Below are 17,021 nucleotides of genomic sequence, written 5' to 3'. Positions count from 1 at the left end.
TATTCTTTTTTCCTAAAAGGTTGTTTTCTATGTATAAGGGGGCTAATTTGAGTTTTTTAGATTTTTGCTGTTTTCAACATTGGAACTAATTAAAATGTTACAGCATGTTATGCATAAATGTTGTGCGAGGTCAGTGAGGGAGGTTAGGGACTACACACAGGCGTTCTAATTAAACATATATTGCACTGATTAATAACGCTAGTTAGACTAAATGAGGTTCAAACCTTTTGGAAGAAAACTTTGGGGAAATATTCTCTATCTGGACTCTGGACTCTATCTCTGACGTTTAGTTATATATCCCTGCTAGAAAGTTGAGTATCTACATAGATGCATCCATACTTGGCTCAAAGGCTTTTAAATGAATTCAAAGGCTTTCAAAGACATTTAAATGAATGTAAAAATCATATTTTCTGTCTCGTCATCCCATATCAACCAAATTCTGAGCCTATCGGACATTTTAGAATGATGTAAGTGCAGGCCAACTTCAAGTTTTTAAAATCTTAATTTTCTGCATTTGACACTTTTTCAGGTTGAAGAGATCAGCCCTGAATAAGCAAACATTAGGTTTACAATCAATCCCTTAGGTTGCCTCATTCCATCGGTCTTCTGTTGTACAGGGGGAGCAGGCAGGTTCAATATAACTTTGCCCGCAGTTCGAGCCCTGCAGAGTCCTGTACTCCTGTTACTGTATTGCTGTACGATCCTCTGGCTCTAAGACCTTTGAAATAATGCCCTCTGATCCCACACGCACACAAATCCCTCCACACATAATTTAGATCAACTCAGGAAGCCTGGCTCCAAGGCTCCGAGAGAAGCATGCAAGTATCAGCCCTCAGCCTCAGAAAGGAGCTTGGCAGCACAAGGAGAACCGATTGCTCAACACAGCGCAGCAGAGTAGCTGCTGTATTAATTCATCGGCTTACTGTGCCAACAAGCCTGCCAGAAGTAGTTATCAATAGCCATGGATCAAATGCACCATAAAACACACAGGCAGACATACTGTATGTAATTGGATTTCCAGATTGTGTATGTTAAATAGCGCTTTGTAATTTGGCATAACCACTGTTGCTAATGCTGCTGTAAAGAGGCACTGACAGCTCACCACAGACCCATTAGCTGATGTTCGTAAAGAGAGGCAAATCCTGCATCTCTTATGCAGTTTGCTTCAGTGAGCTGTGAGCTTTGATTTGAGACAGAAGCACTTCTCTGCATCCCCTCCCCAAACATTAAAAGGACAACTCGCTGCATCTCTAAAATAGAGATTTGCAGCACAAATTCTGAGGTTAAGTGCCTCAGATGCGAAAGGTACCACATCAGCGCCTAATGCAAAAATGCTTTTAAAGGACATTTTCAGATTCAAAGCTTAAATCTTGTAAGTATGGTTTACTCCATCATTCCTGGCATTTTACTCACCAACATAATTGCTCAGATTAGCACCATCACAACAACAACATTCAATATTTCATGAAACATGAGCAGACTGATAATCAGACAGGTTAAATACAAACCATTGAACCTTTGGCACCAATAATGTAGCTAATGATTCCTCATTGCACAGTAAGATTGCATGTGTCTTGCTTTGATAAATGTCTGACGGTAGCCGAAGGGTCTGAGATACAAACCAAAGAAACCATTAAAATCCATCCACATGGATTTTGCATAGTGAAATAAGCATTAATATAGAAAGTCAAGGGAAAGAATGAGAGTAAGCTTGATTTTGTCTGTAATTAGTCAGGTTGCACCTTTCCTCTTTTACATAACTTTCCTTTGCTTGAGTATGTCCAAAGAGAAAGTTAAACAACCACTGGAGCCCAGCCACCGTAAGGAAGAAACTCACTTTGGTTTCATCAATCTCATTCCTTCACTAACTATACACTTGCATTTACCACAGGGGTGAACTGAAGGGTAAAGCGAAATAATAAGGATGGCTACTTTATACTCTTTGTGACTCTGACTATTCTTTTCTTTAATTATGGTTTCCCTGCAGCAGGAAAGGTGGGATTATGAATTTCCTTTGGGGAGGGTCAATAAAGGTACATTTTATCGTATCTCATTCTTACTGTGTTTCTCTATCACTGTTGAGGAAATAAAGATACAAATAAAACAGGTTAAGGTGTCTATTTTCCTTCCTTCTGCTTTGCAGGAAAAACTGGAGGACTCTTTAAAACTGACATCAATTACCGCTGAGACATAAGCCTTATTCAGATATAACAGTGTGCCAGTGTTTAATACATGATAGCCAATTCCAGTCTCTTAGGGATGTAAGGAGCTTTAGCCTGGAATGAGAGGCCTGCGAACGTTAACGAGCAGTGGGGATGACATGCTGGATGTGTAAATGCGAGGGTAAGGCCAGGCCACCAAGTGGATTCCCCCTTAGGGATCTAGGTAATAATCCTCTTCCACAGCTTTATCTGTTGCGCTCACTTCAGGATAAGAGAGGAAGAGGAGAGGCTGATATTCTGTTGTAGGGTCTCACACACTGAGAGGCTGGGTGTGTTTCTTATGCTGTTGTACCTGCTGGACCAATCGCCAAGCACACAAATGTGCCTGCATTGTGCATATGGAAATGTTTGTTTTAAAAGCGCCATGGTTTCCCTCCGTGTCTGTGGCTGGTTAATGGACCAAACGAAAAAGTAAAAATACATGTCAAATGAACTTTCCCCAAAGATGTTTTTTTGTCATTTTCGTTAGTTTTTATTATACTAATGTATGTTCAAGTGTTACATTTATCAGGCAAGTTTGGTTTGAATTAGTTATTTGATGCTGTAAAATGGTGTGAAGCGTCACGATTGACACCTGAGACTGACACAATTTAGTGCATGTATCGGAGGCACATCGCTACCACAGCTCCATCCCTGATGGCTACTGAGCAGAATCTGGCTCCAAATGATGTCTTGGGCGCAGGATGGCAGTGTATGTGTCTGGAATATTTTTGCTTTATTTCTAGATAGTGGGAAGAACATGCTTGCTAAGTCAAATAATGGACTTTTAAAACTATTGCCATGAATGGTATAGAAAATAGGAGCAAAATGAACATCGCCATCATATTAATTTTGTGTTTAAAGTATTATTCAGCAGAACCTCTTAACTTCACACACTTATTAATTGCTTATGTCAATTTGATGAATACCGGTTCACATGAAAAGGTGTGGGTTCAAGAGATTGAATCATTAACATAACAGATTCCACCAAATTGCTTTATAAGGATGCCTTGTGTTTCCCCAATAGTGAGCAGATTTAATTCACAAAAATGTCACCCAAATTAAAAAGCAGTGCTTAAAGTCAGCATTTTGGAAAACAGCGGATAACCTCATCACATTTTAACAGTGTCAGTGACATAAGCTGTGCCACTATATAGCTGAACTGTGACAGTGATGAAGACGGATAGAGAAACAATAAGACAAAATGTGTTGTGAAAGCAAACTGGTCTGTGACTAATATGGGAGGTGGTCAGGAAAATGTGACAGATAATTCTAAATATGAGACAAGATGTCTTAATGTGAATGCAACTAAAGAACACATTTTAAATTAAAACTAAGAGCAGTTAAGTTGCAATAATGCAATAAATCCAGAACACAGTAAATAAAGTGTGAAATAATGAAAAGTTAAGTAAATATATGATAGCAAAGTGAATAAATGATCCAAAAAGGATTAAAGGCCTTAGAAATAACCCCATTCACCATAGAACACAGGTTTCTGCTGCCTGTCAGGAAGTGATGCATATCTGCTTACTGGTCTGATCAGAAACACGGTCAGACTCCATGATAACTAAGCAAGTAAGGTCATGAATAAACCTGCAAGACCGTGGGAGGAAAAACCAGTCTGAGAATCATTGGAAATTGTTCCCATCCCACGTAGCTTTTGAAAGGTGGTTGAGTGGTTGTCCGTGAGTGCAGACATTCACAAAAAGGCTTCAGTTAAACTCAACTATGTGTCCAAAAACAGATGCAGTTTGCAGTAATCACAAACAATACAGAAGCCTGAGACTTACCAAGGAAGCGGAAGGTCCTGCGCACTAGTGGGTTGAGGTAACAGCAGTCCCCCGTGGCCACCGTCTTCTCTGAGCGGTCAAACTCTTTGGATGTGTACTGGACCAGGAACAGCACTGTCTCTGTTATTGTGATCTGGTAGGAACAAGGGCCAGAGACACAGGGAAAGTAATCAGATGGGCTGAGTTGCCTTTGTTTCTCACACTCTGTCACACAGCTTAGAGCTTGAGTGACTTGTTTTGTCAGCGGACTGTAATAGAACTGACGACAATTAAATTTGTGTGCTCCATTAAATTAATATGTGAGTTAGATTTATTCTTGTGTCATTCATGACAATTTGAACCTAATTTTCTTTCAGCTGCAAAACTGCTGGTATCAAAGGTAGAAATTATTTGAAATGACATAAAAGCACAATACAAATTGATAAGTGGTCTTACTTAATATCCGACCTAAATTCAAAAAGTACACGGTTTAGCACTTCAATAACGCTTTGCTGAGCACAATGGAATGGCTTTGACATCGCTTGTAGCCACCAAGGAAAAAAAATGAGAGGTCACAAGAGCTGAGGAGCTGCCACTGTCCAATAATGAAGGTCACTGATGATAACAATCCTCAGGGAAGGCCAAAGGGATTCGCCATGCTCTGACCCCTCTTGCTCTCTCATGATCCACACTCTGAGCTCCTGCAAACGGTGATACCATTTTCTAAGAGGACCGATTGGTCAGAAGTTGGTGCTTTTATACATGCTGATCGTATCTACAACATAACATCCATCAAGGTAGGTGTGCAGCATAACTTAGCATGGTGATATACAGAGCTGCGAAGTGCACCACGAAAACTAAGGGTTGAACCGGAATTACCTAGACGTGCAGTCTGTAGGAGCCGGGGAACCCCCAACCTTCTGGTTAGTACACAATCCTCTCAACCTCCTGAGTCACCCAGGCCAGGCTTGATAGAAACCAATTACTGACTGACTGTTGGTGTAAAAAAGGGAAGGTGCAGTGATCTCCTGCTTTCACCCATTTATCCAACCTAGCTGTGCTTTGTTTAAAGACAGACAGTCTCATATGCATATGCATGTTGAACTCAATTTACTTTGCATGTTTCCAAAAAAGATGAGATCATGAAATGCAGTCTGCATTAGTGCTTCATCTTCAGCCGGCATATAATTGTCTGTGTTACCAAAAGTCAGTGCCGTGTCAATATGGGACAGCTGCTGCACTTTGCTGCCAACAGCTCCGTGACTTGCCGACCACATGACACCCTCCACTGTTGTCCTTCAGACTGCAGCCACCAGTGATCTCACACAGAATGACATTCACCAGTACAAGATTTACTGCATCACCAGCGGCTCCAAGATCCCAATTGCTCATTATTACCAGAGCCAATGTCTTTAAGCAGTCGAAATGTGAGAGACCAGCACTGAAAGCTACTGCTGATGGGAGTTCAGCCCAGCCCCCAACCGTCACACAACCTTACCAACACAAAGTAACTACCTACTTATATCCAACAGCCCTGGGATGCCCTGATCACAACTTGTGAGAAAACAAATAACAAATTCTACACATAAGTATCTGTGTAATTTACCTTTAACAAATCAACAGTCCTACTAATGATTATATCTTTTTTCTTTCGTAGGAATTACAGCTTAAGTTGAAGCACTCAAGAACCTTTGCTCCAGAGAGCAAGACCCATGAAAGCTCATGGACGTTGTACATTTTGAACTCTGTTTTAAATTCACTCCATTTGTTCAGTTGCCAGTCACAGTCTCTCAGTCAAAAGTGGGAAACAACATCCCTCTAGCTTGACTGTGATTATCGACTCAAAACAGAACATAGCAGAAGATAATCTTGAGTATGTTAAATTAACCCGTTTTGGACCACTGACTACTGCCAAACCTCTAATGTCAACATAAAGTGAGACAACTTTTCCTAACTTTATCAGCCTGCTGGCACAAAGCTAACATGCTGAACTGACTGGAGTCAGCTATGGAGATAGGGCGTTCGCAAAGAGGCCAAATCAGAGTTGGCTCCTTTAAGCTGTTAAAATGGATGCCGACTCGCACACATCTCACACTCTCTTATGCCACGTGTACGTTTTTCTAACACTGTGAAATATGAAACCATAACTGATAATGTCGCTGCATGAAAAGAGGGCATTGACAGCACACAGCAGACAACAGTTATTCAGACCGTCTGGGGTGAGATACATTCTCGTATCCTCTGTAATATTATCACTAATGACCAGAGAATCAGAGGTTCCTTTGCAGCAGGTTCCCTTCTTCTCCTCTTCCATTGTGCACACACAGGCGGGTATGATGTGTGAGTCAGTTACTATGGTAACATGGATGCTCTGTGTCTCTGTTGCTCTGAAACTTTCGTATGATTCTCAAGAACAGGTTATTGGGTTAGAATGCCTTTGCAAAATCATAAATGTATTAGCATCTTAGGACTGAATCCATTCTTGGCTTTCATGACAGCCTCTATCCAACGTCTCTTAAATCTTAAAGGGGATCCTTTTTTTATCCTTTTCTGCCCACGATCTTTGGAACAGTCTCCCATACCACATCAATTCTTGTCACACTATCAATAATTAAAAATCTCATTTAAAGTTCTATCTTTTTAATGTTGCTTTTCATTCAGAATGATTCTGTTAATGTCTATTTTTATTTTATTACCTCCAGGTTATGTCTTAACCCCTGCCCATTGCAGGAAGGATGGAAAAGGGACCAAGTAACCCATTTCATTTGGGCATGGATTGATACAAAATGGAAGATGCAGGATTTCCCCCCCCCACTTTTACATTCTGAGATAGGGTATTCTTTGAGGTTTTTACCAGTAATCCATTGATCTTGATGAAAAAAAACCAACATGATATTGTATTATAAGGTGCAGTGTGATCGGATTTAAAAACCCTACAAGGAACTTTTATTTTTATTTCGGTGCCTCTGAGGACAGAAGCTGTAGTGTTTCCACTGTCTCCTGTCGTAACAACCTTGGTCTAGCCAGCTTGTGCATTTGTTTTGGAAGAAGTGAAAAAAAGACACACAGCTGATTGCAGGATGCATAGCGATGAGGTCATGTATTTTTTTTTTGCTATATGATGATGATCTGGGAAATTAAAATTGTTTGGACTTTTGGGCATGAGCAGTTTGAGATCTGCTTGATTGAAGTCTGCTGCTACGATAGTCACACCTTCTGGGTGAGTCGTCAGCTGTTAGTTGATGACGTCATGCAGCTTCTCAAGAGCTACCTGAGCCTTAGCTTGTGGGGGAATGCATAGTGCCATAATTCTTATTATGGTGAATTTCCTTGAAAGAAAGAACGGCCTGCTCTCACTGTGAGGAGCTCTAGGTCTGGGCATCAGTGTTTGTAAACATTGAACACGCCTGTGCACCAGCTGTTGTTCACATGAACACACACAGCTCCTCCTCTGCTCTTATGCTCCCTCGTTATATCTGCTTGGGCTAATAGTTTATAGAAAAGGCACATTTTCTTTGTCTCATTTGCTGTTTTAGGTTATAAAGCAGCAGCAATATTAAAATTAGACTGTTTCATAACCAGTAAAAAACGTTAGACTTTAGAAACTTCATTTCTTTTTTTTCTTATTTTCTGTCTCTTTTAGCTGATTTGTCTTTAGCATTGATTTTGTTTGCAAAGCTAATTATTATCCATACTAGTTTAGTATGAGTAGTTTAGTACGAATTTACTGACTGGAGTTAACTAACTCATCTAGACTAGTGCAGGTGTTGGGTTTTTAACCCTGAATTAGCTGGAGTAGCCTATGTGTATCAAACTGGGCTCCTATCAGAGGGCACTTATAGTCACCAGGTGGAGTTCAACTTCTTTTAGTGGTTCATACATACAGGCAGTCACAGGCTGTACATATCATTTTCTGAGCAAAGAAATAGCAAATTAATTTAGTTGGTCTCTTAATTCCAATGCTGACACGGCAAAAAAGTGTAAACTTTCTGGACATCTGAAATCAGGACTTCAATCTCCGAACTCATAAAGTTCTTCTTTTTACGCTTTCATGACCTTTTCATGAATGTGTAATGATCCCCTGCCTTCCCTAATTTACACCGAATGCTACAATAATCATATTGTTTGTTTGATTGTTTTTTTTACATTTGAAGAATGTATAGAAAGGATTTTTTAGAGATCTGTTGCCATATGAAAAGAGGTGTAACAAGGACTACTGAACAGGGAAGAACTGAACAGGGAAGAAGTCGGTCTTTTGTTCAGGGGGATACCGCAGGTTTCAAAACGTGGGACTACATCCAAGGGATCTTGCATTCGTCTGCAGATTATAAGTAATTGGATTACTTCCACAGGATTACCAGATCGTGGATCCCTAATGCCGAACCGACTGTGGTGAGACTTTTCCCCCTGTTAATATTATTTCACCTTAGTTTGGACAATCATTCAGTGGACTACTTCGTTTGTAAATGTTGTTTGTGTACTTTCTATTAACCCGGGGAACTATTGTGCTTTTTTTGTGACCTGCTTTGTTTTGAATAAATGTATTGCCGCCCGACCTTGGTGTTAAAGTGCCGCCCGGCCCTGAGTTTGATTTAATGTGTTTGGGCCTTATTATACGATGTTTACCTTTGAAACTGTGTTTTTCCGTTAATTGATCATTTTACCGTAGTTACTGTGGGGCAAACCCAGATGTTTTCTCCATACTTTATGATTTTCTAACCATTTTGTGTTACCAGGTATCAGACATTGACTCAACAGGAATCAGATCCGCCCGCACCTATACATTTAGCATATGTACATTTGCCTTAGAGTTTTTTTAAATAAGGTGAATTGTTACAAATGAACACTTCTGACATGGGGCAGCTAGTTCAGCATTATGTGGTATTAGTGGGGTGTTAATTATGCTAATTTTCGATCCTCTACCATGCTCTCTCAAAGCTGCACACTCATCATGTTTATCCACATCATTTACACACCTTTCTAAAGATCCATCATTGGATCTGACATTTCATGTTCAGGTGAACAACACAAACAAAGTAAGAGAAATTCAGGATAAGAATATAACACATATTGACAAATCACAGTTTGTCTGATAGGGCTTAACAAGGTGTGACATCCAGTGTCCTTAACCCTCAACAAGAGTAAAGAAAAACTACAAAAAAAAAACTATTAACAGGGGAAAAAACACGTAGAAACCTCAGAGAGAGCCACATGTGATACCTCGCTCCCAGGATGTACAATAGATGCCGTGTGTAACTGATAACTTATATTAATCCTGTACAAATGCCACTTAATTTTCAGTTGAGGTGGAAGAGCTGAAAACAAGTGTACTGAGGTGTATTCATTGATAACAGACTAACTTTCATTTAAACACTATGGGATAAAAGATGTTGCAATGTTGAGGAGTGACAGATGAAAGCAGTTGAAAAGTTCTTTGACCTGACAACTGACAGCCACTGAAGTGTCAGTTTGGTCGGAGATTAAAGCTATTGACATGTAAGAAGAGTGAGAGATGGCTGCAGTTGCACAAATGTCAGTCGAAGTGAGAGCCCTGCTTTCTCCTCCGAAAGTGCAACATCTTACTCTAAAGTTAATCTTCCCAAATCTTCTCTTGTGATAAAATTTGATTGGTTGCTAATCTCCGTCATGTCAACAACATTAATAGATTCACTTCCTGTTTGGCAATTTGTCTTTAAAGTAAAACCATGCTTGTTTTGTCTGTTTGCTTAACAGACCTCTTGATATCGTCAATCATTCAAACTTACATAAAAGCCACACACGGGAGTTGTCTAACTTCACTCTGCCCCACAGACTGTTTACACAAAGCTCTGCAAATAACATCCAACATGCAATCAATAAAAAGGTAACAGTTTATTGTAGGCCTGTTTGCGGAGGACTCACTAATGATGAGTAATAATTGTAAAGTAGAGTCCAGAGGGATTAAAAGAAGCTGTCGTTCTAAAAATGATAACAGACATGTATTTTTAAGATTAAAGGGGGAGATAAAACAGAGATCGTAAAAGAGCATTTCATCCATCTAATAACTCCAGAAATATCTGTCTGTCTATATCTATCTGGTGATTACTTAGTGACATGACTTTTCCTTTTCTCCAAGCACAATAACATTTGCATCACTAACAATATTTGAAATGAAATGTGATAGTGTCCCTGCTCCTAGGCTGAGATTGTGATATACGTGTAACACAGTTGACAAACATAACTATTGGAATAATGTTGTTATTTTAATTTATAGTAGCGACCCCAAATCCATAGCAATAACCATTTGAAAACATATGTGCTGCCTTTAATAGGAATGTAATTTAATACTAATAACCCCCAAAAAAGAAAGGTGTATTAAGTGCCATAAACAGGTGGCTCCTGCTCTTTAGAATATTGTTTTCTAAGCCCACATGTTTGCAGCACTTGGCTGATTTCACACTGGTTGTACTGAGGGATTAATATTTAATTTACAGGTTGCCCCTGCTGGAATTTGCACCAGCAGCCTCCTGACCTTGTGTAGTCGAAATGTTTCCACTTGGCAGAACACCTAGATGCACCAGGTCTTGTCACAGAGTACCGCTTAGCGTACCCAAGTATGCATGTGATTGTGCACGTGCGCATGTCGGTGTGCGATGGGTACTGGAGGCCTGGAGCTGCAACCTACAGAGCTGCCACATATTTAGGGAGTGAAGCATTGAGAGTAGATGAAGTAGAGGAGAACTGAAAAAACAACCTAAATTGCATATCTATTTATCTATCTATCTGTCTGTCTGTATATCTATATACAGTATATATATATATATATATATATATATATATATATATATATAAAATGGAGGATACTTTCACAAAGACTCTGCAACAAATTTATGTGACATTGAAATGACCTAATGAAACATTAAAGCCCACGTTGTCTTGTTTGTTTTTGGCTTGACTCTAACCTTCATAAACCCAACCCAGAGTGTGTTTCCAGGACCACATTTTGCAAGGAGGAAACAATATTTACCGTGCTGTTGTGACTGGTAATTAGTTTGTGGTAACTTGTAAGTAAATGTAAATTTGATTCTCTGTCTGTATTTAAAATTTACATTTGCTCATTTGACACTTTTATCGAAAGCAACTTACAACTGAGTGATAATTCTAAATATATGTGAAGATTCTCAGTCATCCAGGTCATGGTATCTTCAGAAGTTGTACAAGTGTACATAGAGGCAACTGGACAACACAAGGAAGTCCAGTTGCCTCTATGTACACTTGTACAACTTCTGAAGACAATTCTAAATTCCCAGTACATAGGGAGAGCTTAAAGTAAGAGCTAAATCTTTTCGATAAGAGAAAGTTTAGGATATCAGGTAGATAATTTGCATATTATGTATGTATGTATGTATGTATGAGTAAAGCAAGTTGAAGTAGAAAAGGTGGTACAGAGAGCTTGAGTCTTCAAGAAATTCTTAAAGATAGAAAGGGATACCCCTGATCTTATGGCATTTGGAAGCTTGTTTCACCATCAGGGAACAAGAAACAAGAACAGTACGGACTGTGATTGCCTTGTGTGCAAGGATGGCAATGCCAGAGGACATTCCATGGAGAACAATGTCCAAGAAGAAGCATGAGCACATGCGATGGAGTTCAGGAAGTTTTGAGAAGAAGAATTGATGCAGGCCAAGCGATCAGCCGCTAACCACAAGTACATTTTGAACAAGTTAAACATCACTGAACAACTAAAGTAACAATATGCAGTGTGCGAAATACCCTGTGGCAATCAGTGGGTCCCCCTACCTAGTGCTATGTTGAAGTACCCCCCCCCCCCCCCAGTTATTTATAAGTAAATAAATAAATACAATAATAACATCAATTGTGATGATTATAGCCTTTACACTGCAAGTCAACAAGTGACTCAGCTTCTCTGCTCTTTTCTAATCACTCACACGTAGAACTGATCTTTATAAAAACCTTCTGAATTCATATTTATGTTCCTGGCTACAGGGCGTCGCTTCTTCTGCAACAATGAAGTTACATTTATGAGGCGTTTGCGGGATGACCATCTCACCAGTCTGCAGGAGTGTGTGTGTGTGTGTGTGTGTGTGTGTGTGTGTGTCTTGTGTTGTGTGTGTCAGATGGCTTTTTTTCATTGGGTTTAAATACGGGTCTCATAAACTCTAGAGTGAATCAAGCAATCACAAAATAAACTTCAACTCCATCCACTAAGGAAGACTGGGAAATGTTGCTGAACCCTCTGGAAAAAAGACCTACATCTTAGAAAAACAAGGATGCTACAGCAAAGGGTTTGATATTACTTTGCATTATCTGCTTGTCTGTGACAGTAAAAGACTCTTGACTGGTATTCCAGTCTATTGAGGCCACAACAGCATAGTCTCCTCTAGCATGCCTTCCATGGAACAGCAGCCCTCAGAATCTAGCTTACTCTAGATAGACTTCTGACCATGTAAGCTTCTATAGAAACAGAAACAAAGATAAAGATAAAACAGAGTGTGTTCAAGTTTAACCTGCATAAATAGAATAGACTGACTTTCAAATAATAGCCTTGTGTTCATGATTGCATAATTGTAAATTACAATGATACCTAAATCTCTCAAAATTAAGCCTCTCGAGCCACTGGGGAGCTTTTAATCTGAAATATCTATCTAAAATATTATTAAAGATATATTAAAGCAGTACCAGATGAGGAGACATATATAGTCAAATGTACTTGAAAACAAGAAATTTGAGACCTATCTCATATATGACCCTTGTTCTCTATGCAGCTGCTGGAAATAAAGGTTACTTTTAGAATTGTGCAATGGTAAAAAATTGACACATCCATTAAAGTATGGAAACAATTTATACAGAATGATGACAATTGCTATGAGCTTCCAATGTGACTGCGTAAAGCTAAACATTGAAGCATGTGAGAGATCACAGATGAGGGATGGCCTGCCCCAGGACGCAGAATGGTTGTCTAGTAATCAGAAGGGTCCTGTTTGAACACTGGTTCCTCCAGAGAGCGAGCCGAAGTGTCCTTGAGCAAACCACTTAACAGCTCCAGATGCCACATCGTCAGTGTGTGAATGGGTAAATGAGAAGTACGTGGTTAAGTGCTTTGAGTGCTCAACAGAAAAGGGAAGTGCTATATAAATGCATTTTGTTTACCATACATACATAAATGCTTTCATGTTAATCCTCTTTCTCCGCCACTCAAACTGGAAGTGAAAATTATATTCATTTGTTTTTTGCTGTTTTATAATGACTCGTGACATCCTTTGTGACATTATTGTATCTAAATCTTTAAAGTGGCCAATGGCATTAGTGGCTAAAGGTTTAAGTGTACAGTGTAAAACTGAAATCATGAATACGGTGTGTGTATTAACATGACTGCTGGTTAAGCTTTGTTGTGTCATGTAATGACAACATTGTAGAGGCTTATCAGGGGAGAAATCTATGTCCCAGTACAATTAAAACAGTTTACATTCAAACTGGGTTATCATAAAGGAATACATGATACAAAGTGCGAAAGAGGAGATTTAGCGCGGAATATAATACAATTTAACATGCAGATCATATTTAGGGGAATGGCAGTGTGCATTGTCCTGTTGATTATATCATAATGGTTCAGACAAAAGAAGCTGATATCTACTAGACTTTTCCAAAGGTTTTAAAGGGGTAGTTTTGACTGTTCAGTTTGTACCTAATGGTAAATGGTCTGTGTATATGTATATATATACACAGAGCATTTACCATTAGGTACAAATGATACTTATAGCCTACTTGAATATCTCATTCCACCGGTCGTCTTAAACTTATAAATTCAAATCTTTTTCATCTTAAAATGATTATCATGTTCCTAAGGTATTGTGTTATAGCATCACAGCATTACATTTTTTAAGATATAAAAAGATATATAAACAATAACATTCATATCCAATAATCCACTGAGAAAAGAGGCTATTGATTTGAAAAATGTCACAAATCTTTTTTCCACTTGTCTAAACTGTAAATTTAACTAAATACACTTCAGCACTCATATTTTGTATTCTAAATAATTATTTAAATTAATTATAATTTTCCCTAACTCTCACTAACACTGCATTTGAATTTGTTCTGATTTTGCTTTTGTATGCTTTTGTTTATTTGTCTCTCAGTCAGGTCCAATACAAAAAAGATGTTGGACTCAATGTGATGACCTGCAGCATCTTCAGCACACAGCTTTGCAACATTAAACTAAACAAAGTAAATTCAAACATATGGTGACACTGTGACAAATTTTTTTACAATGATGTTTGGTGGGGAAACATGAGCAGTACCTCAGACAGTTTGTAGACAGTTTATAATAGTTTACATCTGTATAGAGTATTTTGCGATAAAAAAAACGACCCTGTTGACTGACAATCCAGCATGGCTGTGAATAGGGCACTAAAGGGCAGCTGCGTCACTGGAAGGTCAGTGGTCCCAGTTTGCACATTAAAATGTCATTAGTCAAAACACAGTGTGTGACTGTATGAGCGATAAAAAAGTAGAAAGCTGTATGAATGGGTGAACGTGACTCAGTGGAAAGTACTTTGGGTGCTCATTAAGTAAATTTCCATTGCAAAGACAAGAAAAGTGCAATATAAATACAGTCCGTTTAATATTTGGACTGCCTATCGAGGTACACTGGTTAAAGATAAACTACTACATTTATTTGAAAAAAATCCCACTGCTGATATCCAGCAAACAATATGCTGAGCCAGAAGTGAGCAGGACATCTTGTCTCCCCAACATCCTACTCTCCAGAAACCCCCCAACCCAACGGTGTAAAACATCCTTTAAAAGGATCTATCTCATACATCTCAAAGATGGAGTGTCTGAGAGCTAGAGTGGCTGATTTCATTAAAATGGGAATTGCTGCTGATATTTTTTTTTGCTTCCCTGAAATATTACAAGCATTGCAACATGATGTATTGTCTCATCCAAAGCATCTCTATCGGCAGCCACTAAGTTTTACATTAATAGTCAATCTGATTAGCATTGTAAAAGACCTATTAATTACAGCCACAAACGTGAGGGGCCACAGTGATGGGACTGGAAAGTCTGCTGTAACAAACCAAGCAGCACAGCAGATTATGGACTAAAATCACCTTTGCAATTGAAGGGTAAAAAATGTGTAATATTGTCCAGGATAAATAAACACATTTATCTGGACAAATGAATACATTTATCTGCGTAGTTTTCAGTTCCTTTGAGCAAACAGCATGGCTGAATTTCCCTTTCTGTCGTTCTATTTATAGATGTCTGTGGGCAGTAGAAAACATAACATGAGGAAAAGGGAAAATGTCAAATGCCACTTTTTTGACAAGTCAAATATGGCTTTCTTGTCTTCATTCTTTGAAACAGCTTTCCGCTTAGATAACAACTGAAACTGTCGTATAATATCAAACTGCTTTCTAACATTGTTACATCATCTTAATGCCTCTCTACTTCTTTTTAATTTCTCCCATTTGTCAATGAGAAATTAGTGGATACAGCACATAGTGTACTATGTCCACCTTTAGGTAACCTGGCAACACATCCATAAAAGTCAGAGAAGGGAGACCCTGGCAAATAAAACTTCTGGTTGTATGATCCCTGCCCACATCGAGAATACACCATAATAGGATACATAGGATCTTGTGTCATGACAATGTAATTCATATATGGTGCACAGTGGTCTTAGATTAGCTGCAGTGTTTAATTTTATGAAAAACACTTCTCTGTGTGCATCTTGTGTTTTGTTTTTAATGTACTTCTAATGCATGTTTCATGTTGTATTTTATCCATGTTAGTTTCTCTTCCTTTTTATTTTTCAGAATATTTGGTTTTTATGACAAACATCCACCAAACCATGACTGAACAGGATGACATAGCACTGCATTTACCATAGTCCATACCAGCACAGCTGCTGTGCCAAGTTGCATGACTGGGCTATGATTTTTCATTTAGGGAAATGTTGATTTAAACATGGACTTGTATCCACTATTACACTGTAACAAACCTTAAAACTAAATTATAACATCACTTTACACCAGCCTGATATCAATTTAATAGGTGGCTGACAGGTTCACCAGCCCGATGGTCAGCTTGCACTAAGGTGGCACAACAGACTAGCTTTTGTCACTGCAAAAGCTTTATTTAAACATTATGTCTGAATATGACCATTTGTCCCTTATGGACAAACTACCATTGAAACCGTATTTGCAGGATCTCTTTCTATGGCTGGCATTTCTTTTGAGTTATAATACAGGCAACCAACCTGGAGATCAGGGTTTAACATTCAAGTGTTAAGCAGGTAGCTGTGTGGAAAAGGGGTCAGAATGAATTAATCAACTGATTGACTGGCAAACCACAGAGGAGACACACTCTGTGAACCGCACCTGCCCCCTGAGTAAATGGATTGACTGGGGATCCTGGTGCATGAGATTTGGTATTTAAAAGGTGCCACAGAGGTCACACCATGTTGGATAACACAGGCTGAGCTCAAGTTCTTGGTGATCCAAATTGTGATTAAATGAAAAGTCTGTCAGTACTGAGATCAGCTGTAATAAACTGCCTCATCAATTGTGTGTTTTGACAAGGCAGAGCACAAATTTGAAGGATTTCCACAACTATGTGTATCTTTCTGAAAGTGGTAAACCTCCATAGTATAAGTGATGAGCATTTTACAAGACAGAGCACTTACATTTAAATGCATTTAAATGCAGAGAAGCTCTGGCAGCACAAACTGATTTAGCTGAGCCGTTACATTCTGCACATGAGATGCATGAGAAGTATTAGCAGGGCTGCAGCTCGAAGCTACACACTGGTCTCTGAGTCTCTTTAGTGTCTCATCTGTGTGATGAAGTGATGTTGCCATGGCGAGGTGATTTTAACACCCATCACCAGGCAACAATGTTGGCCTGCTAGCAGCTGCTGTGTTCAGTAACCTCGCACCTCTCTGCACTGTGTGAATATGATTGTCTGCCACAGCCACAGAGTTTTGAGAAAAGCTAACAACACAATTTACCTCTTACAACATGGAATCTATTGTTACTTGGTCTGA

General features: G+C 39.0%; 1 protein-coding gene across 2 annotated transcripts in view; it reads right to left on the bottom strand.

Moving 5' to 3' along the window:
• The window catches only part of LOC117753632 (phospholipid phosphatase-related protein type 5-like), a 99,527-nt gene that overhangs the window by 33,842 nt on the left and 48,664 nt on the right, over positions 1–17,021 (bottom strand). For both annotated transcript variants that reach the window (XM_034571834.1, XM_034571835.1), the window contains one exon: positions 3,992–4,124. In XM_034571834.1, coding sequence (XP_034427725.1) covers positions 3,992–4,124 — 133 coding nt within the window. The remainder of the gene's footprint in view (positions 1–3,991; positions 4,125–17,021) is intronic.

This window comes from Hippoglossus hippoglossus, chromosome 20 (assembly GCF_009819705.1).
Source record: "Hippoglossus hippoglossus isolate fHipHip1 chromosome 20, fHipHip1.pri, whole genome shotgun sequence".
Lineage (NCBI taxonomy): Eukaryota > Metazoa > Chordata > Actinopteri > Pleuronectiformes > Pleuronectidae > Hippoglossus > Hippoglossus hippoglossus.
This window is presented reverse-complemented; position numbering and strand designations above follow the sequence as displayed.